Source organism: Ischnura elegans, chromosome 11 (genome assembly GCF_921293095.1).
Source record: "Ischnura elegans chromosome 11, ioIscEleg1.1, whole genome shotgun sequence".
NCBI classification, from domain to species: Eukaryota; Metazoa; Arthropoda; class Insecta; order Odonata; family Coenagrionidae; genus Ischnura; species Ischnura elegans.
In genome coordinates, this window is record NC_060256.1 from 28,294,168 (window position 1) to 28,321,468 (window position 27,301).

The 27,301-nt window shown below is 38.4% G+C and overlaps 1 protein-coding gene across 2 annotated transcripts in view; it reads left to right on the forward strand.

The window, feature by feature from the left end:
- The first annotated feature begins 45 nt into the window (after positions 1-45).
- LOC124168482 (serine/threonine-protein phosphatase 2A 56 kDa regulatory subunit gamma isoform-like) overlaps positions 46-27,301 on the forward strand; it is a 364,148-nt gene continuing 336,892 nt past the window's right edge. Inside the window, exons 1-2 of one of the 2 annotated variants that reach the window (XM_046546762.1) lie at positions 46-151; positions 416-481. In XM_046546762.1, coding sequence (XP_046402718.1) covers positions 125-151; positions 416-481 — 93 coding nt within the window. In that variant the 5' untranslated portion in view covers positions 46-124. Of the gene's footprint in view, positions 152-415; positions 482-22,320; positions 22,458-27,301 lie in introns of those variants that run through there. The other variant, XM_046546765.1, reaches the window with a different exon arrangement.

A 27,301-nucleotide genomic window follows, 5' to 3' on the forward strand; every position in this document is an offset into this window, starting at 1 on the left:
ATTCTTTATCAATAAACAAGTGACGCTAACCCACGTGACCTGTAATGGCCAATGGTAGAGGTTCTGCTGATTCTAAGCAGTGGTGTCCTTTCACTGAAGGAAAAGTTGTTCTGTGTGATTAAAAATGCCCAATAAAACCAAAAAGGATAAGGTACGTTTGAAATAATCGAAATAAAGGTGTTTATGGACTATTGGAGAATATGATAAAAATCATTGTGTTCAGATGTTACTTAGAGACATAGTGGTATGTCTTCACAATTGAGGGTGTAACGTTTGATGCCGTGTCATGTCAGTAAGAGCTATACCGTACAACCACCATGAGGTCTGAAATATATGCGGTGTACAATTAGAAATCATTTCCTTCAGTAAGTAAGGTAGTAATTAATCGCATGAAAATTTGTTTTGCATTGTGTAGGAACCTGCCAAAGGCAAGCCGGGAAACGGGAAAAATGGGAAGGACGATTCAGAAAACATCGATGAGGTAAATACATCATTATAAGGCATTTATATAGCCTAGAACTGTAGATATAATATCATTTTATGGATGTTGCCCTTCAAGATGTCTTGTATGTGTCCAGTTATGTTGATTTTAAGGGCAAGAGTCTGTCGCCTCGGAGTTCTTTCAGAACCGCTTTTCCTTCTATCGGTCTGCTTGCGCTATTTTGAATAGCTTTCATCACACCATACTTTGTATATTCATTGTAATTCCATGTATGGGGAGATCAAGGTGACGCCTATGAAGTTAAGGAAAAATATGTCTACGTTCTTGATGTTTACTGAACTCTTTCTGAACATAGTATGATTATTTATGATTTTGTCTTCACCTTTCCCTTATGATTGCGTTATAGCTTCGAACCAAACACTAGGATAGCACTTGAATTGTTTACTGAAGGTAACTTCTTTGTGAAATCCATATATGCGGGTCAACGATTATGTGAATCTCTTTGTAGCTTTTATGCTTAAAACTTTAGTCTTGATCAACTTTCATTCATTTAATGCATGGTAAAGTTATCAATGTGCGATTTTTTTCTCGTTTGCTTTAGAGAACTAATTGGGTTGATAAAGGCTGCAGTAGCTTAGACCAATATCATTATCTTCGCTACCCGGAAAGAGTTTATTTTAGTGTCTTGTTGGATTCACTTCTGCTGACAAAGATGTGTGAGGGATTACATTTTATGCTTCGGTTTTGGTTTATAAGTTTGACGATTTGTTTCAAGGAAATGGTAGAGAAATTTTCCCCTAAATTTTAGGATACAAAAGAATGTTTTTTTTGTTTTTAGTTACTGAATTCATATTTTATTGGGTATAGACCTTCAGAGGGAAGTATTATTCTGTAGAAAGACCATTGCTATTTTGAAAGTGGAACTCATTACCTCATTATGAAGGCTATGTGATTGATAATTTTAGGATAATGTGCCTCGGAAAAAGTCATTTTCTTAATTTATTTTCATGTTTGTACTCATTAGATTAAGTGAATTGATATAACATCAAATTTTTAGTTTGCTATGAAGTATCTAAGTATCTGCTCGGCTGATATCTAATATGCGGTATCTGAAGTAGACTGCTTAACATCTTCAGTGTTGTCATAATTATATATGTTCTGTGTGCTTAAGTGCAATGTCATTATCGACAGTCATCAATATTAAGATTGGTTTGATACAGCACTCATATCAACCAACCTTTTAACTCCTACATTATTCTTCTGCTTTACATCCATCATCACCTTCTCTGGATATCTCATTGATGGGCTTCCTCTTTCGTTCCTCCTGTGACCTGTCCTTCGTAGATAATGTTCGTTATACCATTGTGTCTGATGATGTGGCTGATTAAATTGTCCAATCTTCCAATTGAACAATTTGATCTTTGGATTTTTCTCTTTTATAGAAAAATCTTCCAAAATGGTTGGCACAACAAATTATGGTTTCTCTAGTAGTGGGCCCTGGTCGCTTTCATAGCGGCGAGGGTATACCCTATCCCACCCTTCCATTCCTATCCCTACCCTGGAGGTGTTTTTTGGCTCCTATCATGGCTGCGCCTCCATCCTTTTTCCTTCAAATGCCACTCCCCTCCCTGGGTGTGCGGGCGTATCAGTTATATTACTGGGTCCCGGCCCTGGTGCATTGTAACCCTCAAGAGGACCCACCTTGGGTCCTGATTCTCTGTCCCAATCCAAAGAATCGATCGGTTGATTCTTCTCATTATAGAATAATCCTCCAATTTTGTTGGCAAATTAAGTCATGGTTTTGCTAGTAGTGGGCCCCATTGTCCCTATTCCCCACTCTTCCATTCCTATCCTTTCCCTGGAGGCGTCATTGGGCTCTCATTGTGGCAGCAGCTCCTATCCTTATTTCCTTCCCTGTCCTCCACCTTCCGAGATGTGTGCGTGAAAAGTGAAGGCTTATAGATCCGGCTCTCGGGAGAGTATCCCCGCAAGCCTGTCCTGGGTCCTCGTTTCATCTGTCCCATCTTCCACCCAAGTTTTTCATAAAGCTTCTCTTCTCACCCACTGTTCCGCTTTACACATGATCTATCCATTTGATCTTCATCGTAATGTGCAATGTGGTGGTGCTATTCATTTTCTTAGGACTTAATTACTGAGGAGCTGTCTCTCTGGCTAATAAATTTCTTATCAATCTTTCACGGTAGATAATATGTATTCTCTAATAAGAAAAAGTATTATCTGTATCTCTTATGTATTTGAGAAGTACCTAATGCGTGGTGTCTATGCCAGACAGTTGTACTTTATATCATCAGCGAGGTTTTTCTGTACGTAATACTTTTTTGCAAAACACCTGAAATAAAAGCCAAATATCCGTAACTTTTTCTTGTGCTTTGACCAATTTTTGTATGAAATATAAAGTGTGGTATTAGCTCTGTTACCATTTTTTTGTGTTCTCCCAAAATTGCGAGCAGGTAGGATTTGGAAATCAAATTTTTCGTATTGCTGAAATTCAATTAATGCCAACAGTTGTATGTAAATAATATACTATCAAATGTGAAGAAGCTAGATTACGTAGACGTCATATTATGCAAAATCTGCCCTCTTATGTCTATGAAATATTATTCTGATATTATTTTATCTTGGAAGTACATGTTGCTGTCCAAATTTATGTATGAAAAAGGAATAATCTTGCATTGAAGTACTTAACAATGTTGTAAGCTCCTTTTAAAGATTTTTTTATAATGGGTGTGTTTGAGTATACATAATTTATATTACATGTAGTTCCATTTTCATTAATTTTCCATGATGGTAGCCTATTATGTTTTGATAATTTATTTTGAAAGCAAAACATAATAATGAGGGGTAAAGTGGTCCTCAGATCATAAATATATAATTTTATAGCTTTTTCATTCCATCATTAATAGATGTCCCATAATATATTCTTCAAGTGATATAGGGTGTTTGGTTTTTGCTGAACGTATTAACTACAGAACATTCGAATGGGGAATAGGAATTCTCTCTGTTAATAGGCTTAAAGTATCGTTTTCATTTCTATAATACATATTTAGTTCAATAGCTGAGCAGTTGCCATTCTTTCAAGGTGGTCTTAATTTTCTATTCAGATTAAAGTTCTGATTTGAAAAAAAAAGAATATGATCAAAGTACAGAAAATATCTTCATATTTTAACACCCAATGGAATAAACCTCATTGCATTGCAATAAGATCCCATCAAAATTAAAGAATGTAACTTGGGGAAACGCCTTCCTTTAATGCCTATTAACATTGAAACCTGAGCCTTTCTTCTTGACAATACAGCTCCTAACCATGAAACTACCTCCATGAAACGGAATATTCCATGCTGAGTGTTCACGTTGCTCCTTCACTTTTTATTTCATTCGCTTTGGGAATGGTACTGTTCCTGAAACTGATAAAATCCATCATTTCAACCTCTTTTACCCCTTCTGCATTATTTTATCTAGCCAATAGAATCCTTTATCAATTTGATTGCTAGCAGATAACGTACCCACTAACAATACACACAATAAACCTGGTGTGTATAACATCTGTATAATAAATGTACGTGCCTAAATCATTCATGTGACTTCTGATATTGGTCTGTTATTTCATCTGCTTCTTCAGAGTGCAAATTCTTGCTTTACTATTGAGCCGATAATTTTATAGCGCATTCTAATATTTTTGAATATTATTGCAGCTCATGGACAAGCAAAATTATCACCTGAGGGTTAATAAATAAAATTATCATCATTAAAAATGCCTAATTATAGAAAATAGCTATTTAAAAGTCAGCAGAGTATTCCATTTCTCTATTGAACCTGTGATTCGAGAACAGAATCATTTCATGAAAGCCTCTTTTTAAGAACCTCCTTGTAATAACCAAAATTTTGGTTCTTTTCACTTTGATGAGAAGAGGTTAGTTATTATTAGTATAAGCTTGCCTAATTATTTTGTATTTTTTGTATTTCTATACAGGTGTCTTTGCTACTTGTATTGATTGCTAACACTAGTGGTGATAGGAGAAATTTATTTACTGCCTTTGAGAATGTATTGATAGTTTTTTTAACTGTCTCCATAGCTAAGCACACAAATGTGATTGTAATTGGGCCTCCTTTTGTAACTCTTCCTGTTTTATGCCGTGAAATCCAACAATACTTAAATTTTGAGTGCTCTTATTGAGTTACTCTTCTCTAGACGCATGATTGAAAAAAATGTCTTAGACAGTTGACTTATGCTGACCTCCCAGATAATTATCCCCAGTGTTGGGTAATTGTGCAAATAATGTTCTACATTGCAGGCTGCTATACTGGTGTCAATCTTAATCCACTGGGAATGGCTCTTTGTGTGTTATTATAGTGTCCTGAATTTTTTAATTGAAACGTCGCACAGCTTTTACACAATTTAGATTGAGAGCCACTGGTGACTAGGGGGCTACATGGCAGGCTTAGATTGATAGAGCAATCAAGAATAGATATCTTTCAGAGCAGCGCAAATAACATAATTTTAAAACCTCACTACATTTATAGGTCTGACGAGAATAATAAATTAAGAGATATTTTGTCGCGAGGATATATTGGAATTCCTTTTTCCCACAAATGATAAAGGAATTCAATAAATATTGGGTGGGACTCAGTATGTGCCTCTCATTATATTTTTTTTCTTACTTATGGCTTATACACAACCCCATGCCACATGCCTATTGAGGTGGCTGGTAGGGTAGTAGATCTAGAAATGAAAGAGCAACTTGATGCTTTCAATTTATGAGTACTTACTTTGACTCTATCTTTCTGCAGCATGAAATCTGCAGTACTAGCAATTTTGTTTTTTGGAATCGGAATCTCTATTTATGTCTGTATATCATTTCTCTGAGTTGTATAAATATTCTCTTTGTAGAGATCTGCCTGATTAATGACATTTAGTCTATATGTTGACTTCAGAGTGCATCTAGCTTTGTCTATTCCTTCTCTCTTTGGTGGAGCATGATGAATTATATGCTCTATTATTATCAGTCTTAATGGTGTAAGTTAAATTGTAAGTTGGAGAAAGAGTTGCATAATCATAACCCTGTAGTACTTTCTGTATTTTTTGTTTCATTTTAAAGAATTAGGTAGGGGGAAAAATGTATTTTTTTGGTTGTACAGCGTGAAAAATCTGATTTATATTTCATACCTTAGGCTTGGGGAGTTAGGGGACATATCAGTGGATCTGAACATCCTCCTCAGACAATCGGTAGTATTAATGATAGGATGAATAAAATATTACTGAGGAGTGTTGAGTGTTGAATTCTTCAAAAAAAAAACTTTCAGCAAGCCTTTGTCCCTGAGGACTTACCAGGATGATTGGGCTATAGAATTTTGAAGATTTGAAGGAATGCTTTGAAATTTATGGAATGTGTGTGTAGTTGCAATGGCTGAATAAAATTAATAGTGCGAATAATTGTGATTCTGATGATCTGTTTTGACTGTCGTTGCTCTGGTTGTTGATATTCATGCCAAGTTGGTGGTAAGGGGGACCTGCGGAAAAATGGACGTTGAAGGTAAAGTTAGTTGATGGATGTTAAAGTCAATTAAGTTTGCAGAAAGCTAGGGCCCAGTCCATTGGAACAGTGGTTCACATATGATCTGTGAGTCAGTCGGTGGACGTATTTCAGAAGATTTTGGTTGAGTTTTTGTGAAATGTGCAAGGAATGTGGCATGATGATTGATTTTAAAAATACCAAAGTCTAGTACATAGTTTTGTTAAGCAGAAAGTGGTACCTTCCCCTGCATTTTTTTGCCTGTAGAGGACAGGATGGTTTATGTGAAGCATATTTGGGGTATCTGTGTTCAAACCCCTAGTTGTTTAACCCTTAGGTAGGTACCATCTGATATGTTTGGAAGGAAATTTCTTAGCTTTTCTACAAAAACACACACTTTATTGCCGACTAGTTTCTTGAAAATGGTACAGTGTAACCGAAACTAGTCGGCAATAAAGTGTGTGTTTTTGTAGAAATGCTAAGAAATTTCCTTCCAAACATTAAATATGGAATTCTACAAAGTAAAGGCCTCAACAATTCAGTGCACCATCTGATATAATGGAAGGAGCTGAGTGAATTTCATACTTAGAATTTAAAGAACTACTTTAGAAGAATTTTAAATGGCAATAGAAAAAGAGACTAAAGCTCACTGCTACAACTACCTATTCTAAGTTAGAATGGACATTGCTATTGATCTTTGATAATGAATTCTCCATTTATGCTCGTATGTTATTACGTCAAGGCAATTTTAAGCATCTGTGGGCAGCTAAAGGGTTACTGTTGAGTGGAAAATGTGCAGAATTTTCTGGAATTATCCATTTATTTTTATGACTTCATAGAAATTCCTATGCGAATTTTATCTTTACTATACTTGCAATTATGTAGTTAATGTGCTTCATTTTCTGTGTACCATTAGGAGTTTGTTTCAACAGATTATGCTTTCATTGTCATCCCTCTCATATTTTATTTGGGATAGGTTGTAATTACATGAAAGTGTATATGAAGTAATCAACTATGCCCAAAAAATCGACCTCTTAAATTAATATGAGGTTTCTTCTTTAGTATGATATCATTTGGAAAGAGACAGAAGTATTTACAGTTGTCAAAGGGGAAGAGTGGTTGTCATCCCAAAGGTGATGGATAGTTTGATTCCAAGCTTATTTTTGGGTGGTGTTTTACATTTTCTTAATATTTGAATGAAGGCTGTGTTATTCTATTTGAAGTATCTCCCTTTGATTTTGGAACTCAGTATCATCAACTAGCGCCCCATGTGAGAATAGAATCATAATCTTAATAATGTAATGGAATTATTGGTACATATATCTCATTGTTGGCCATTATGAAGTTGTAATGAGGATATTGATACTTTACGAAATGTGTTGTACGCAGTAAATTGAAGTTGTTAACGCATAGGAAATCAATTATTCATAAAAATTATAGCGGCTGAAATTCATTATGCTGTATAGAAACGCATTTATCGTGTAATATTACCTTTAAATTTGTGGCTGTTATTTTGGTTGCTTCTTTTAACAGAAAAAGCGATTCCGGTATGTTTTCATGAAAACGTAATGATAAAAATTTCCTGATAGCAATACCATTCCTCCCTTATGCAATTTTCCCGTTCTCGCGTTGGAAAGGTTGGCGTTTTTGTTAAAGCCCCAGAGTCAATTTACAAAATGAGAGCGATTGATTATGGCTGCGCAGAAGCCCGAAGCTGAAGACTACATTAAATCTACAAACTTCTGTCTAAGCATGGGAAAAAAAAAATTAGAATGTGAAATAATTTAAGGTGGATTTTATTAGAATCCTGTTATTTATTCTTCGTGAGAATTAAATTTAACTATAAAAGCGGGATTGTCACATGTTAGAGGAGTCAGGGAGTGAAAAGCGAGGGAATATCATATATGAAGTCTGAGAAAATCGGTGCTATGATACGTAAATTAGAATAACCTCTGTGCTTTAGACTCGGTGATGGTTTTGAACCGTAAATATGCGGTAAAATTGCCACTGGAATTCCATAAACTTGATATTTATCTATGTTAATCGCCGTTTTATTAAAATTCTATGTTCCCTGTAACGGAATGCATTTCTAAAGTATTCGAATGCAAATTAAACTTATTAAAAATTTCTGGTTCTTACTCTTGTGATGATCGAAAAGAGGGCGTGAAAGAGTTCGGAGAAAAGAAATTTTTTGTCAGGGAAAAGTCAGAGAATTATGGAAATCTTGTAACACCCGTGATAAAATTTCCTTTCATCTTAAGCATTATGTTTTTGGAATCGGTCAAGCAGACCTATAACGTGATCTCGGATTTTGCCATTTCAGTCTTGATAGCATGCACAGAACCCGATAAGCCCCCTTGTTCACATTTACTCTGAGGTTAAAGCTGTTTATCATTTACCACTCTTAACCCGATATGACTGGAATGGCAAGCCCGCGCGGCGTCTTGTTTTGTCGAGGCATTTTTCACTCCTCTTTTGGCGCTTTCGATTGATGAGAAAATTGGGTTATTATAGGCAATGAAAAAGAGCGGCTCGGGTACGACGAAATTATGCCAAGGAATGGCGATGTGAGGTGCTGAGAGAAACCAAAAGTGGCGAGAGGAGGTTGATTTTTCTCTTGCCGTTCCGTCTTCGTTTTGACTTTACCGACTCGTAAAAATTATCTCTAACCTTCTCGTTTCATAGTCGGTCAACTTTTTTAAGGCGGTTAAAAAAGCCCGTTCATCATATGACCTGCATATCTCTCTCAACTTGTAGAGATAGTGATAATACGACTTTTATCTTGCCTGTTATTCTGGATTTTTCATCTGGATTTACTTGTTTGATTTGACTCAGATGGATATGATAGATTTTCGTTATGCACTTTCAAGCCTCTGTTAACACTGTTTTCCTTATCTCCCACTGCATTATTAATGCTGCCGAAAAGTGTCATAGTGTAATGTCGAAAGTTCCTATTAGCTGAATTTTCAATCTTATTCCAATGTTATTAATGAGAAGTCTTGAACGAATTATCAAGAGAGGGGGTGAATGCGTATTAGTTAACCATTTGAACCACCAACCAGACTAAAGGGATGAAGATTACCTGTTAATGAGCTGATTTTGCACTTTGGCCAACTACTGGGCAGCATGGTGTCCTATTTGTGGTATGTAGGGCAATTAAGGGGGGCGTGGTAGCCTTGTGGGTGGGGCACTTGATTTATGGTCCTGGGTTCAAATTCTGAGTAAAGCCCTCTGATTTCCCCCTAACGAAATCCCCCTTCAAGTGCGAGGCTCAGGGGAGGGAAATGCCACCCCTGCCCTGAGCGTGTAAAATTCACTCGCCAGTGGCTTAGTCTGGGGTGAGCTCAATTCTCACCTGTTCAATACAACCTCCGGGTTAAGTCATTGATATTCTATGTTGTTCATCGAAGCGTCCCGGGCTCGGATCCGGTTACTCGCCTTTCGGTTATTCTGGGGTGAGCTGTGGCCTTCACCAGCTTTATTTTCTCGTTTTATTTTCGTTTTGAGCAGTAAGTGTGTCAATTGCTTGGAAATTTTAAGTTACAGTTGTCTCAAATTTGAAACGTAAAAAAAGGTATATGTTACTTTCACGATTTCAGTTCTGTGATCATCATTTTATCTTGCTCTGAGGATGAATTCACACATTTTTCTTCGGGTTGGCATTTCGCTCTCGCATTGTTTTTTGCGGGATTGTGTTTTGCGCCCCGTAAGCGATATTGTTTTGAGACCAAGCTTCCACCGTTCTCGGCTATTTGTAGGTCTGAAAGTGAAATTTCTATGAACACGAGCAGATCGGCTTCCTCGTGGAGATTTTGTGTCTTCAACTTGTCCTGTGACAATAGCCATCCACGGGAGCAATTCGTTCCGTGAGAAGCGCTTACGTCCTTTTTCGATGGTGTGTTTGTGTGCGTGGAGCACTTGCATGGGTTCTCAGGGCACTTGTTGCCGCCCTGAGGAACTCAGAAGGGACGGGGCAGAGCCCTGTATTCTGGCGCCTGCTTTGTAGTAGATGCCTTTTCGTTCCGGTCGGCGGAAGCCGTGGGCGCGGTTGTGAGAATCAGCGGAAGAGATGAAGTTAAACTTGTTACCTTAACTATCTGGTCACAAATATTTTTGCAATAGAGGATTGTTCAGTCGGCCGCTAAATGTCTTGCCACCCACCGCTCCCACGGATGGAATTTCACTTTTCGGTGTGCAATTTCTACAGCTTATTTTATCAGTATACACTGCCCAATGGCTCTGAGAATTTGTCATTCTTAAGCTCTGTTTACACCTTAAATTAGCTCCTGCAAGGTATTATCTAAATGCATGAATGCGAGAATGAACGCCAAAATACACCGTGTCACCACCCAACTTGTACGAATGAATGTACAGAAAATAGAACCTATTCTAATTTGATTCATGAATTTGTTCATGTTCCGTTCCGGTCCACAAAAGTCGTTCATGCATTCAGACACTAACCCGTACGTGTTTATGTATCGTGTAAATAGACCTTTACAACACAACGCGTCTCTCTTTTCACTGCTTACCCTCATGCAGCGGCGCAGCGAGGGGAATTTTTGGTGAGGAGGTTCACAGCAATTTGAGTTTTCGTTTTCAACGGGCACTCGCCCTTAGAGACCAAAAGCATAATTGGTGACAATATTTGTATAGCGGAAGTATGGAAGTTTTTTTAATTCAGGATTTTTTTCTATAATCCCTCGCAAAAAACTTATGGATGCAAAGTAAAGAGCTGTTAATCTGTTAAATCTCCTAACATTCCTTTAAATCAAGAACCCCACTAGTAAGTGATATCCCTGCCTTCGCCCTCGTCTTTATGACTGTTTGAATTTTCGCTTCCGTACATGATTATCTACTACAGTTGCGATTGTTGGACGGATTGAAATCTAAGTCAGGCCACATTTGCTCAAGTTTATTTACGGTTTTCGCAGAGTCCTCCTCCATATTGATTAGTGTCTTTGGTTCAGCATTCCCGGCACGGGGGCCATTCTCTCTGGACACAGTGCATTGATATAAGTTAACATCACAAGGATTTGTTTGCTAAAATTGATGGTTTGAGGCGTAACTTTGTGAAAGCGATTCATTATGAAGAATGAATAAGAAGAAATTTTGTGCTTTCTTATGAAATATTTATTCACACATTTACACGATCATGGTTTCAGCGTAAGCTGTTATCATCAGGTGAATTGTGAATAATTCGAGAAGGGAATCCGAGATCCATAAACCCGGATTAACATTCGCACAAATAGGGGTTAATAGATAAATTTGAGATGCGTAATGGACAGTGTCTGTCTCGAGGCAGAACTGGAAAAAGTGTTTTTCTGGATAAAATAATATTCTCTGCCACAGACTCGTTAATATCACACATTGAGGATGGGGGGCTCTCGCACTGGGTTAATTTCATCAGGATTCTAGCCCAGATCCTTTCGATCGGTAGCGCATCGTCTGCTTAAATATCAATTTTTGAGTGTCCATCGCCCCCACTGAATGACGTGTTATTCAGTGGGAGCGATGGACACTCAAAAATGCTCGCTTGCATATCCAGTGTCCAAGGAGTCAACCGCACTACTTAAAACCTGCATAAAATTTGTTTTAAATATCCTCGGAAATATTTATTCTGCCATTGTCGGTCGTTTGTTTTTTTTTCAAATAACTTCTTATCACTTTCTATGTTTACATGCGTGCCCATAGTTGCGAAAAAGTGCTTAGTAAGCGGTTGTTACGTTACGTAAAAATATGCCCAGGTCCTCAATGCGGATACATTCTTGTGAGCAACTGCGAAATTCGTTGTTGGAATTGATGTTTAGTATTAGACTTGTTTAGTATCTCCTTGGATGACCTTAGTATTCCGCTGAATAAATTATTAAAATATTTGAATGCCAATGGTAGATTAGGAATTTTATCTATTTCTGTGTTCTCTCCGTGACTCAATAGGGATTATTGCTTGAGTTATTCGTTGAAGCGCCTTGGACATCCCTGTGGATTTACTCGCCACCGTACAAGAAAATTTCAGTTAGGCTAAATGCTTTCTTTTGTTGATCTTTCCCATGCTCGAGGGTTTTCCGTATGCCGTTGAGGCTTCCATTAATGAATTCTGTAGTTTGGAAGCAGAAAACTGGCAAGGGAATAAGCAAGACGGAAATTAACTGCAGAATAGCCCAGGTGAAGATAGCATTCCACCAAAAGAAAGATCTACGTACAGCGGGAAATTTAAGCATAGAGGTAAAAGAACAGTTTTCCAAAACTTAATCTGGAGTATGGTTCTCTGCGGAAATGAGATACGGGCAATGACAGGAGCAGAGAAATCAAGGGTAGAGGCTTTCGAAAAGTGGTGCTACGGAAGAATCATGAGAATCAAATGGATCGACCGAGTAAGTTATGTGGAAGTCCTATAAGGAGTAAGACAGCCTCATGAAAACCGTGATATAGTAAGAAAGAATAACCTTTTTGGCACATCATGAGACATGATGGCCTGTTAAAAACAACCGTGGAGGGAGAAGTAGGTGGTATGAACGGAAAAGAAGCCTCGAATTAAGTTATGGAACCGGTAATGAAGAATGTGGAATTGAAAAAATACGTATGTTTGAAAAAATTAGCTGACATGAAAATTGAGTGTAGAACTGTGTCCAACCAATCTTAAGATTGTTGACCAGTGATGATGATGTGGAGCCAAGTCTTTGGGCTTTAAGGAAACGTGCCGCAAGCTTTAAAACCAATATTCATCTAGAAAACTGTGCTGAAATCTCGGGGGACTTCTTAGATCTGGAATTTTCGACATGAAGATATCGACATTCTGTGATCCCGTTAAGGGCGTCAAGGTCAGGAGAGACCGGTGGTGATGCTGGGTCTGTTGAGCGTCGGGAATTCATTCATCCCACAAATCCTATGGCGGGCAAAGATCTTAGGAATTTTTGATGGTAATTTCGTCAAAACTTATATCGCCTGGTGCCTGAAGCTTTTGCTTAGAGCGTAAGAAGACGCCACATTCTCGCTCGACTTTTTATATTTTATGTCTTTCATTGGCGTTTTATTTATCCAAAATCTGAGGCTATCATCTTGATTTTTCTTGGTATGTTAAGTTGATACTACTTAATCCTTGTCCCGTTCCTCATAGAAAATTCTTTGTTCATATTTTCATACTTGAGGTATGGACTTATGTTGGTACAGGTCTACCCAATAACCCGGATAATTGTCACGTGATGGCGTAAATTGTAGCACGTCAAAGAAAGAGATCGTTTGAGCGGGAGTAATGTGCCGCTTTTTCTCTGATAAACATTGTCTCTCACTGCGATATTTTTTGATCTTTAAAATGTGATCGTCGCCGTGTTTTGCTTAAAATTTAGGGCGAAATCTTCAATTTCAGGAACGTTCTGTGATAATTTAGAGGGATTTTTGTTTATGCTCCACGTAAATGGCTAAAAGTTCTGTATTTCTTATTGGTAGTTTCGGTATTTCAATACAAGGTAGGTGCATTGTCATTTTCTTCGAAATTTAATCTCAATAAAATATACTAGCGTTTTTACTGCTGAAAGTTATGATTTCGGATCGAAAACTGATTTTTGGAATTTCGTCCCTCCTTTCTGCCGTTTACTCATAAGTATTGTGTTTACGTCGCTCAGTATGGACAAATTAAATTGAGAAGTACTTATGTTACATTCCTCGAAAAAAGGGAAATGTATTTCGTCGTCAATTTAATATTAACATTTGCCTTGCAATAGTAGCGCATTAGTAACATTTAAAATAACGGAATTGTTTCAAAGTAATTTTGGTGCTGGAATTATTGGAACAGTTTTTTTCCGTAGGGTGACGTTAAGTTTTATGGTTAGTGTGCTTTTTATTACAACCCTCGGAGAGCATTTAAAATTAGTGTAACAGCTTGGTAATTCAATTATTTCGTGGAACATCTACCTCCCATGCTCGGGTTATAAGCTTTACTTTAATTTCTGTAACGTCGCGTGATGCCAGCACGGAATAGTTCATGGAAGTCCATACGTTTAATGTGATGATATTCTGGATTCAAATTTGGACGGCGATTCATTGGTATTTGATCGATTCAAACATACGGAAAGTGCGTGGAAATATGATTTTTTAGCTTATGAACAGGTGTTAACGATGAGGTAGCCGAGCCGACCTGTGGTAGACTGATTTGTTCATCCTTTATACTTCCTCAGTCCGAGTTTACACTCCATACAGCCGACACAATATTTTTGACAGCGCCATCAGTGAAGATCTGTTTTTGTTGTGTGTTACAAAAAATGGAGCATCGGAATTTAGAACAACGTTGTACGAAAAAGTTTTGTGTTAAACTTGATGAATCCGCTTGTGTGACTTTTGAGAAGTTGAAACTGGCCTATGGGGAACATAGCGTATTAAGAGCACAATTTTTCCGCTGGCAAAAATCATTTTTGGAAGGCTGAGAACACTTTGAAGATGAACCTCGCTCAGGGAGACCTTCAACTTTAAAAAAAATAAAATTGAACGTGTGAGGGCTCTTTTGTGATAAGACCATCGTCATATAAGAATGATGAGTGAACAGTTAAATTTAAACACTTTCACCGTGAATCAAATTTTGATAGATGATTTGAGCATGCGAAAGATTTGTGTCAAGAGTGATTCGTGTGAGACCAGACATTGCAGGCAAGTGGATGTTTCACCATGACAATGCCCGGTGTCACACGGCCATGTCCCCGGTGTCCACTGGTGAATTTTGACCTCTAAACGCATTGCTGTTTTTCCTCAACCCTCCAATTCACCTGATTTGAGTCCTTGTGATATTTTTCCTTTTCCCGAAATTGAAACATGTCCTAAAAGGGCATTACTTTGGAACTCAGGAGAACATTCGAAATATTTTCGATCAGTTAAAAGCCTTGCCAATTGAAGACTGCCAGCGCTAGTACCAAGAGTGGGAACAACGACTCCGCCGATGTATAGCTTCCCGAGGGAACTACTTGGAAGGGGATAACATTGTTGTTTGAAAAAAATAAAAATGTAAGTTAGTACAAAATCAGTCTCATTACTTTTCTAATTCACCTGGTATTTCTTTTTGAAATGCAGTCGTGCGCCCACAAAGGAGTCCTTATTGATTCGTTGCCGCAATTCCTCGTTTTTTACTTGAAGGTCCGTAATACTCTTTGGCTCGTTTCCACTCACTCAGACGAATACCTCGGAGTATTGAATCGGGAACTTGATTGATAAATCAAGATGGGGAATTTTTTTGACGTCCGAGCTGTCGATTACGTTAGTGAAATCGTAGGATAAGACTGCTGCTCTGTATATTTACGTGTTGGCAGGAACAAATTTCTTTTTTTAAGGATCATCATTGAAAATCCTATTTGAAATTCAGTCGGTAAGATATTTTTCTCAGAGTATTCGTTTTTAATCGCATTGTTGACATCTTTACCGTCTGCATACGTATCTAGGAAATCGTTCTCGCCTTGGATGATTCATTAACCGTTGGTAACGTAGTCATAACTGTGATTTAGAATGCTCAAGGCTAATAAAAAAATATGCATCAAGATTAAATTGTGTAGTTCTAATACTTATAAGTTAGCGTATATACGAGGTTTTAACTTATTTTCTAGCTTTTGGCCTACACTTCGAATTTATTTTATTTGGTAATGATCGACTGACTCTGAATGAACAGACACTAGCTTAACATGCCTTTGGCCACTTCAATATTAAATTCTTAGTGGAGGATTAGGCCTCAATTTGTCTGTCACTTGTTTTGTATGTATAGTTAAAAAAATAAGTATCTTAGTTAAATAGGCTTGTAATTTGTACCATGAATTTGGATAATATTATAGCAACCAGGTGTTTTGGGCCTATTACTAATTTGACTGTATTTACAGTGGAATTCATGCTCCTCCAATTTTACTTGTTGTTTTTACCTGTAACAGACAATTTTATTCACAACATTCGTTTTTAAAGAAGAATGTACGCTGCGCTGGAAGTGAATTTGCTTAAATAAATATTTTACCTCTATTGAACAACATTTTGTTTTGGTATCAATTAATAGAGATTTTTTCGTTTTATTTCATTGTGCTATTATTTGTGGTAAACGGCTCTTGGGTTGCTGACATCAATTTTTCACTGAGAAAGCATTAGCACTTTTATTAGTAATGTGCTGCTTAGGTTTGTTGCACCATTTCCTTCTTTTTTATTCTCGCTTCATCTGATAAGTCTACATATTTTATTTTTGCTGGCCTTATTTTTCTGTTTAGTCTTTCTCGTTATTATCCCCAAAATTAGTTTTCGGGGGTGTTTTCCATCTGTATACCTGTATAGTACCAACTTGTTGCTTGTGAAATATTTTTAATGCTTGTTATTAATCTTTTTTTACATTCATAAGTACTTATCAAAACATTGAACCAATGAAACTATGCCTTTTGGAGGTGTCCGGGGTGACTCCCGACCAATCACTTTTAATGATTTTAAGGTGTGGTATTAGTGTTCGGTAATTTTTTAATTAGTTCTTAGCGTTCTAGGTAACTAAAGATACATTTGTCAATATTTGACAAATATTGACAAATTTGTTTAATTTCTTGAAAAGAATTATCCTTGTATTATGCGTGTACGGTGTATTATACGTGCTAGGTAAATTATTGTCGAACTTTTAGCGCCCTTGGTAACAAATTGCATTCACTAAAATGAGTGCAATTATTTTGCGGAATTACTTTGTGTGAGCGAATATGGTATGACTTCATGTTTGACTTCAGGGTAAGGAATCCCGCATCGTAAACTGTTCTCTAACTTCTACTCCGTGACCCTCTTTTCAGTGACCATTTTCCAGGAACCAAAAGGGGAGAGTACAGTTGTCCTGCAATAAAGCCAGCCTTGAATGTTACTTTATTTTTGTCGCACCCGTTCGATGCATCTCATTTTTTGTGTAAAACCGTTCACTGAGACTCGTGTGTGCCCCATAAATGTAGAGTTTTCTTGATGGTGTTTGGCATTCATAGGGTCGAATCAGTTTTCCTCGCGAGTAATAATTTATGTTTGTCATCGAAGATTGGCTTAGTTTTAATTCGGAGGGAACGCTGGAAAGCAATGGTAAATACTGCGTACTTTCAAGGTGAACATGCTCATTATTTTATGGTAAAATGTGATTTACTAGGAGTGGTATCATATACTTAGATTGCATTTGGAATATTATTCGTTCGTGCATTTCGGAGAGAATCCAAGGAATATTTGGACCACTGGCACCATCCATGAGTGAGGAACACACGAAAAGGAAGTAGGATTGATGTGGGGAACAGTCTTATGAAACGAAATGATTTATTTATTTAACGTTTTCATTGATTTTGGATTTCCTCAAAAATTCGCTCCAGAATGTCAATTTCACGTAACTTAGTAGAAGTGAAGAAAGGTGTATGGTGGAAGAGGTGGGATCGACCGTTTCTTCAATCCATGCACTTTGATTGAAGAGAACAATAACGGGTGGCCTCCTCTCTATGTAAGCAATTCACTCAACTCTTGTTCCTTCATCCAGTTCTTCTGTCTTGTCTCCACTGGCGATTGATTTGCTACCCTGTACGCACCCCTTTCCTTTCGCCACTTTCCATCCCTGGGTGGGCTGATCGTCGGCGTAGGCATGGGGAAGTTGGATTTCCGCGGTGGCATAAGTACTGGGCTACCACGGTGGGGGCCTCTGATTCAAATCCCGGCAGTAGTTGAAAAAAGTTTTAGATCTATCCTAGCCGTAATGGGATGATTTACTGAGAGCTCAGCATTTAAATACCCTCTCTATTAATCCTTGCGCATTATTTTGCTAAGAGCAGGGTTGTGCCAATTGCATAATTTTTCCCTCCTAAGTATTTGCCACTCCTTTGTTGATAACTGTCCCCCCTTCCTGATCGCTTATTCTTTCGGGTCATTATGGATATTGGTGGTTTTGTTTTGCTCATGAATTCAGCAGAAACTTGTGATATTACGCGTTTTAGGGAAGGTTAGGACAATCGTAGGAGACCCGGTGTTGGCACTGGTCCGTCACTAATTACACCGGCCTGCAAAAAAATATTTTTTGAAAATTGTTTGAAATTTGATAACTGATTTTTATGATCTTTCCAGCGCTGATTTCAAAAATACAATCCATTTTTCCCTATCACGTCAGGTTTTCTCACAAAGTACGGAGTATGTTTGCGTGTAGTAACAAAATGTAAGCAATTTTTCACACTTTTTCCAACGCTATAAAATTTTAGTTTATTTATATATCATGTTATAAACTGCATTTCCAGTACACTTCTATTTCTCTTAAAGCTCATAAGACCTTATAATAACGCTTTCACTTTCTGTCGAAGCTTCTCTTACTGCTTGTCCGGTTGTGGACTCGTTGAGGATCATCTTTTTTTATCATCCAGCTGTAGTTCGCTGTCATGTTGACGTAGGTACCATCTTCCTTGATATCTTCTTTCCATTTCTTTGATGTCTTGATGGAATCTTTCACCCTGCTCTTCACTTACATCACCAAAGTTTGCAGGGAAGTAGTCAAGATGTGATTTGAGAAAATGAACTTTAATGCTCATGTTACAGCCAAGCTTCTTAAAGCTGTCGAGCATGTCTGCGACGGTTGTTTTGTAGTTTGGATCTGTTTTGTTTCCCAGGAAACCAGTAACAACTAATTTAAAAGATTTTGATGCTGCCTTTCCTTTTTTTCCATTTTGGCCACAAAGTTGGGATCTGTCATTAGTGTTCCAATGTCTGGTACGACAAAGATGCCTTCCTTTACCCTTAACTCGGATAAACCAAGAAACTGTCCACAAAGATATCTGAAGCACTTCCCTTCTTTTGGCAATGCCTTAGCAAATTGTTTCATCAGCCCCAACTTAATGTGAAGTGGTGGAGTTAACACCTTTTTGGGATCCTCAAGGCTTTCCTCTCAACATTTTTAACCCCTACCTGTAACCTTTTTCTCCAGGGCTAAGCTTTTTTTTATGTATTGTTGCTTTCTGTTTCTACTGTCATTCATCGAGAAAGTCTCCCATTCACAGAGAAAGCAAGGGAACTTTGTATAGCCACTTTGTTGACCAAGCAGCATTGAAATCACTTTAAATCGCCACAGTGCCCATTTGTGGTCTGAATAGCAGAGTTTGTGTAAAACCACTTCAAAGTTTTCGTATTATTCTTTTAAGTGAACCGAGTGTCCAACTGGTATAGAAGCATACCTATTACCATTGAGTAGAAGTACTGCTTTAAGGCTTCTTTTTGAAGAATCAATAAAAAGTATCTACTCATCAGGAGCATATTCTATTTTGAAACGTGTCATAAGTCAAGGAACATCATTGCAAAATACCAGGTCATCTTTTAGAGAGAAGGAAGATACAAACTCTTTTTCCCAAAATCGATACCAAGAAAAGGATGTACCCGAAGTCAAAATATGTTTATCTTTCAATCTAGATCTTAAAATCTCTGCTGATTCTTTAGAAAGGCCTACGTCTCTAACTAAATCGTTCAGTTTAGATTGTGAGAATGGAATGGGATCGGTTGTGCCAGGATCACAGCAATCATTTTCTTCTTCACTATATCGCTGCTGAGCGTATGACTCATGAGCATCATGTATATCATCCAAAGAATCTAGAGGCGAGGGTATAAGTACTTCAGGTCCACGAGGAACAGGGCGAATGGCTAATTGAATGTTAGGGTAAGAAATATACTTTTTGTTTCTAAAATTGATATCTCGTACGTCGCAAGAACAAAAACAGCAGTCATCACTATGATTTTTGGGCTCCCTCCAAACTATTGGTATTCCAAAACGTAAGGACTACTTTTTACCTCGAAACTATTGCCTCAGTTCTTCAACACACACTGAACAAACTTTGTGTGTGGCCCAAGACTTATCTTGATCATCTAACTTTATATCAAAGTAGACGAAATATACTTTTTCAACAAAATCGGAAACATTTCTTGGCTGCATTTTAACGGTATCGTTACCACTAAAGTAGCAGAAGCCATCTGGCGAGTTTATACATCCTATGGTAGCCATTGTGTGAGGCGCCGTGAGTCGGCATGTGGAAGGGGGAGGGGGGACGGCAAGGGCAAATGCTGACATGAAAATACTGCTCTTTTCTCCTAATTAATCTTTATTTTACGTACATCTAATATAAAAACTGCTAAATAACAGTTTATGGAGATCCTAAAAACCGAAATTCAAACTCACTGGAGTGCTGATATATGTATAAAAATATCGAAAAAAGCTAAAACTAGATCAGCAATTTGTGAAATAACTGTGCGTGATGGAGCTTTTTCATTATTTTTCCCGAAATCAGCGTTGAAAACACTATAAAAATCACTTATTAAATTTGAAACAATTTTTATGTCGCAGACCTGTGTTATCAACCAAAGGCACCGAGGGTATCACGGATTGGCACAAGTGTTTTACTCGAAATGCCCTCACATAACGTCCAAGCAAGGGACGGAATTCTTCCGTGATATCACCACTGCGGTAAGATTTGACACTCGATCCTATGAAGGGTCAACTCTAATTTCCATGTTGAGGTTATAGAGGCACAATTAAGGTTCTTTCGCTCACTTATTCACTTTTGGTTCCCAGGGTGTTGGCCTAGGATATCTAGAACGGGTTTTGGTACTAGTCCTACAGTACGCTTTTGAGGAGAAGACAACTATCGATTAACTTAACTATAGAATCACATCCTTTGGAAAGATAATTTTTACATGAAAGATGTTACTATGTAGAACTGTGATTCCACCGCAGGACGCAGTTTATTAAACTGTACGTTGGGTCGTAATTCACTTCGCTTTTTCATCCAGAGACAGCCAGTGACGGCGGCGGGGTTATCTCCTCACTATCACTTACTTTCATCCAGAAGACCATCCTCATGGTCTGCGGCGTAGAATCATGTGGGGCTAGTCGAAATACAATTATGATGCTGTTTTTTCTTTTTTCAGTCTCCTCCTCTACAATTTAATGTTTAATTCCGTTTTCGGGAACTGCCGAATAGTATTTTCATTGGCAACGTCTTTCCCGCCGGGCGTCTTTCGTCAAGGCATCTTCTGGTCGATAATACTCCTATGTCTCTGACCTGAAGGTTCCTTGAGAACGGGGGTAGAAACGTCTTAAATCACTCGCCTACCAATACTGGGGTCACGGTGTTTAGTCAAATCTCAATTTTTTCACCCTTTAGATTGTGGCTGTGTTTAAGGTTTGAAAATCCTGAAGATTAAAAATTATTTGGCACTAAACCGGGTTGTCGGTCTAGCACCTGTTTATGATTTTCCCGTTGGAATTTCCACACCTTTTGTGCACTTCCGGGTTACTTCGAAAAACACGCCGCGGGATTGTTCGCAGTTATTTTATTGGAAAGTATTTTATGTAAGTGCTGTACGCAAAAATTCAGGAATACGTGATTACAGGCAACGCCTATTGGGATTGCAGAGGCTAAGGAAACCAACCATAGGCGTGTCTGGAGTGGCGACAGTGGCGATTAGCATTGGACACGCAAACCATTCTTAGAGTCACTAAAAACTCAAAACAAGAAATAGGTAAAAAGTGTAACTTCTAGTCGTAGATAGTAAAATCGCACGCCCTAAGTGCCTAAAGGTCAACAATTAGTTAAGGAGTGAATTCCTAGGAGTTGAAGAAATAAAAAAGTATGCTTTTTCCATATGGTGATTTATTTTGTCCGACCATGGTTTCGTTGCATCGTAACATTTTCATTCTCAAACACCTTGAAAATGTTACGCTGTAACGAAACCATGGACCTGCAAAGTAAATCACAATGTGGAAAAAGCTAAGTTTTTATTACTTCAACTCCTACGATAAGGGATTTCCATCAAGTTACGCCCGCTACTATAACTTAAGGATTGAATCCATTTAAGAGAATTTTTAGGGGTCCCTCATAAGCACTGTTGAGACCTGCATGAAAAGAATCCTAAACACGGTTATGAAGTAACAGGAATCTCCGAGTTGCAGGACTTATTGAAAAACCCACAGGGCAGTTTGCTGAAAACGGAATGAAGCACTGGTGATGATGATGTAGGTTTGTCTCCGAAATCTGGATGGATACCTTCTTCTTCTTCTTCTGGTGTAGGAATCACTATTCCGACCGGGTGCGAGGTGGCCGAACTCCCCGCAGCGTTTGCGAATCTCACTGGGCGTGAATCGATGGTTCGTTCCCAGAGTTCCTCGCGCCGTCTCTCCCCGGAGAGTGCATATCAACAACACAGCCTCTCCAGACCCTTCCTCGGCAACATCATCCACTCCCCTCTTGTCAGCCACTTTACGATGAGACTCAACTGTGTGGAGGTGGAGGGGGGATGCCCTCCCCTCTCCTCTCTTATCTCCCCCCTCCACTTATGGCTACCCGTCTCTCGCCCCCCACCCCCACACTCGCGTCCCGTCTGTCGGTCCAGCCGCCGCCGTCTCTCACAGCCGTGCCTCGTCGTGCTCTTCTTCAGAACTCATCTCCCCAATACGCCTCCTGAGGCATGCGAGGCTGTCGTTAAAAATGCACGTGCTCTCCGACATTGAGGTAAGCAGTCACGTTTTTTTCTCTTTTTTTCATCGTCCCCGTTTCTGGAATCGAACTGGGACCGTGTGTGTTCCGTGCTTTTTGTCGCCGTCGTTTCGGATAACCAAGTGTGTAGCCTACCGTTACGCCCCCTTTTGTACTTCGGGTTACAGGTGTTAAGTGGCGACTCCTCCCTGAAATTTACCTCTATTAAATCTTTACAATACTGTACTACGTTCCGGGTGACGAACTTGGTGTTCTAAATTATTAGTGTCGTCATACCGACCTGAAAGTGACACTAAACTGACCGAAGTGACGATAAACTTTACCGTGTCTGAATGTACTAGGTGACGTTGTGAATGTTGACCATAATATAATATTTTGCGAAATGGAGTACCACTATGCTGCTAATGGAAGTGGTCTGTACCCGTTAGGTCTAAGGGCTCGTATGATTCTTATCAGCTTAAACATGCGTGGGTGATTATTGAGATTGTGTTGCTGTCGTGATTAAGTAAGTGTTGGATTCCTTTGAATGGACTCAAATATTAATAGGATCGTTTTCTATCAAATTTCCTTTTAGGAGTGATAACAATTACGTGTGGTTCCTAAGCTGCACCTTATACTGTGGTATTAAATATTTTCTCTTAGATTGATTGTAATAATCCAATCATCGAGCTAACATTCGACATTTAGTCAAAGGTCTACGATACTTTAATTCCTTTTGCTCAACTAGTTTTAATGCTTTTTTGTGTTCTTGATGCCTTCGGTTTTCTCTTGAGTGCCTAATTCGATGATTTGCTGCAATCAGTGCCTGTGGTATGTAATCGCTGGTCGCGCCCATTGGATAACGAGTAGTGCGCAGAGCCGGTGGCAGAGGACAATTCCTCCGGCATAATTTTTAGGCCTTTTATCTCTGTGAGTGGGATGCCTCCGATAAGGTTTTTCCTCTTGATAAGATTCCGGAGTGTTTATTTAAAGGTTGTATTGTTGTGCCAACCGTTGGTACGTGATTCTTTGTCAATGTGATATTTTTCTAGTGGTCGCACTGGTAATTGATTACGTTTAGAGTATAAGTAGTGATCTCCCGCCTTGATGAAAGAAATTTATGACGATTGTAATAGGTAGTGCACTAAATGTTTTTTGGCGTTGGTGATTGTTTGTGACATTTTTTTCCTGGCATATATTTTAGTTGACTTGTATTGGTGATACTCGTCTTATCCAACTTGACGGGTTTGAGAAAGACGGTTGGTACAATGAAGAGGACTCGAGACCATCTTCAAATTTATAGCATTAATTTGGCCCTCTTAAGTCACTCATAACACAGCAAATGTGTTGGAATGGAAGGGGATTCAACGCTTGGGGAAGTAAATAAGTCCATGAAAGTTGGAGGCAATGGGACATATTAGTCGATAATCGCGCTCAAGCTTCATTGTCTAGACCTGTTTCCTATTCTTCGTAGACATTTTCTTCTGATAGCCTGTACAGTTGCTATTACTCATGTGGTTCGTCCCAATTTTAAGCCACAGTCTGTATGGCACGGTACTAGATCATTCGCTTGATCGAAGATATCCTTCTTACGCTATTTTTCCATTATCATGTGAAATTGAGCCAGCATGACAGCTACTTAATACTGTCGCTGAGCTACTTGAATTCTAAATTAATTTGTGATTCGTAAAAGCTTGCTGCTACCTGCCGGCAGGTCCTCGTGGCAATCAATTTGTAACGTAAGTTACCGATAGCTTCAGTCCAAGCTTTACTTTTTTACTTCAGCCTTGTCATTGCAGAGAATGTATCACTTTCTGTAGTGTGAAATCGGTTTAGATTATTCTGATCACTCGGGATCCTGTTTTTAATGTTAATCCTAGCTTAACACTCATTTTGCTAAATGAAGTAATGCATAAATCTTGTTTGAGATAATATAAAATGGATTTATAGCTACTGAAATAATTACTAGAAATTGTTTCAGATTGGCATTCCTAGTTTACCATGATCGATAAATTTTATGGTGCCGATCGGCCATTTTTAGCCTAGTCATAGGGCTTTGGTCCCATAGATATATGTCCAAATATTCCCTTTTAGTAGAATATTCTGTGCCTCTTCTAAGCCTGGAAGACTTCACGACCATGTACCGAGGGATAGCCTTCTTGTTCATTACATTTCGCACTTCATTTAGCCCCAGTGGATCTAATAGTTCCTCCTCTATTTTCCCCATCTCAGCTTTTGTGTTGGTGAAACGTATCCTTCTGGACATGCTATGAAATGAGTCTTTCCTTAGTTTGTGACACCAACCTTAAGTATGCCGTCACAGCGACACTGGCTCCTAAAAGCGTCGTTTCCTATAAGGAAGTTTAATGTTTCAGAAGAACTCGGCAGCACTCATTTCGCGCCAAGATAATGCCATTTAGGTGAAGTTATATTTTCTATGCCGTGGAAAATGATTGACGTTTCAAAAGAATTCTCGGGTGAACTACTTATCTAATCATAGGAGAGAAGAGAAGCCTCATGAAAACCTTAATAAGAAGACGGAACAACCTTATAGGCCAAATCTTGAGACATGATGGCCTGATGAAGACAATCGTCGAAGGACAAGTGGAAGGCAAGAATGGAAAAGGAAGACCCCGAACAAAATATATGGAACAAGTAAAGAGAGATGTGAAAGAGAAGAAATACGTAGGTGTGAAAAGATTAGCTGATAGGAGAACTGAGTGGAGAGCTGTGTCAAACCAATCCTAGGATTGTTGACCAGTGATGATGATGATGAAGCTTAATGTAGCGAAAATATCTTTTCGTTAATATAAAAAAACATTATTATCAATGGCAGTATTAAGTGAGAGGTGATATTTTATGAATTACAAGTAATACGCTTTGTTTGGACTTTCGGTCGATTTCCCATAATGAAACCCCTTGGTGGCAAGATCGTACTCGTTAAATTATGGTTGTGGTCCAACTATTGAGTCTAAGAACTAAATCAAGCAAAATAATGTAAAGTTATTGTTTCCATTAGTTATGTGCTTATTTTATTCAATATAGAGAGTAATATTACTTGCTTTTGTCGCGGTCATTGTTACAAGGTAGGTATTAAAATATCTTGGGTAGTTATAACCATACATGACGTGATGGATGGATACCAAAAAAGATTACTCTAGCGATTATAAGCTGCTCTCAAGACTTTTTTAAGTTCATAGTTTCTCGGCATAGATCACCAGGTATTCACATTATTTTGTTCACATTTATTGTTACAGTTCACATTATTTGAAGTCTGCGTTCCTCAAATATTTAACACTATTGTTAAGCAATCATTATCACAAGCTTTTGGATATTATTATCGGTGATTGATATAGTGTGGCAAATGGACCTGTTGTAAAATGAATTGGATCTTGAGGAAAGGAAAAAATGTCCAGAAGGCTCGTATCGCATGCATTGCATTCTTGGATACTACGCAGTAGCATGAATTTAGAAGAGTACTTTTTACATCTATTGTTTCAGCTAAATTTGATGTACCAAAGAAGGAGAGATGTTACCAACGAAATACCTTAGGCTCGTGTCATTATTCTAAAACCGGTATCTGTCTACTCAACTGTATGTGCTCTATGGAATTGTATTATGTATTATTGCGTTCATAACAAAAAATCTTTTGCAAACTGTTTGTCCTCCCTTGCTCGAATATAGATCGTATATGATCTCCATCCTAGTGAGAAAACAAGTAAGGATCTTAAATTTCCAAATGGATGCAAAATTTACGCATTTTTCGAAAACCGTGGATTTCCGTGGCTCTTACGTGCGTTGATTCTCGCGGCGGAACGTGATGGGGATGGGGCAGCTGAGTTGCCCGAGCAACTACAGTGTCATAAGAATCTACCCGAAAATCTCCTGAGTCATGTACTGTGAATAATCGTAGTAGTGCTAACGAATAGTGGAGAGGAGTACTCTCGGGTTACCATCCGGGCGATGGTGTTGATTCGCCTTGACCTAGTTTAGAAGTAGGATCCTCTACATTTCGTGCCGAAAGAATCGTCATCAGATAAGGTGGTCTTAGCAGCTGAATAAGTTCTATATTTTCAGTATGAAATATCGGGACACTGGTTCAGTAATACTTTTAAAAGTGAATCGAGTTTTTCTTGGTTGAAATTGCATAGGTACCTATTAAATGCGGTGCAATCAAAGTTATGGCACCTTTTTTTAAAACTTAATTTGCAGTGCATATCATGAATTAGATCGATGGAGAGATAATGAAATTTTCGGGGGAGGAATAGTACTACAATTAGGAAAATCCCAGAGTACCCTTCCTATACGTACTTTAAAGCCAAAAATTCGGAAAAGTTTCCACCTCAGAAAGTTCGTTACGTTATCCAAAGGGTCTTGGGATTCGTGAGGGAAGGGAGTATTGCCGTTGGTAATTGGAATAGAGTTGGGCGTATTCAACTTCCTACCCCATTTTCAGCGAAAGGTTTATGGGCGTCGATGTCGCTAGAAGAAACGGGACAGATTTGGTGATTTTGATTGTAAACTGACAGAATGGGCGATAAAAATATAAGATAACTAGGTCATTGATGCGCGATTATCTAGCGCCAGAGCAACCTTATGGGGTGAATCCAGGGTTTGCTCGTTCAGAAGTCTACGTCGTAGTGAATTGAATATTACTGCTCAAAATAGGAAAGCAATGCGGTGGTCATGTGGCTTACGTAGAACACTTGGAAATTTTCAGCAAAAGATATTAAATTAAACGGACTTAAGTTTCGAAGTGACAGATCATCATCAGGTTGCGGCGCCTGATTTTTTAAATTGTTAATTAAGCATTGGAATTACACGTATTATATCTTAGACTATTCTTTTTATGTGGCATATTGGAATTTTTACCAGGGTCT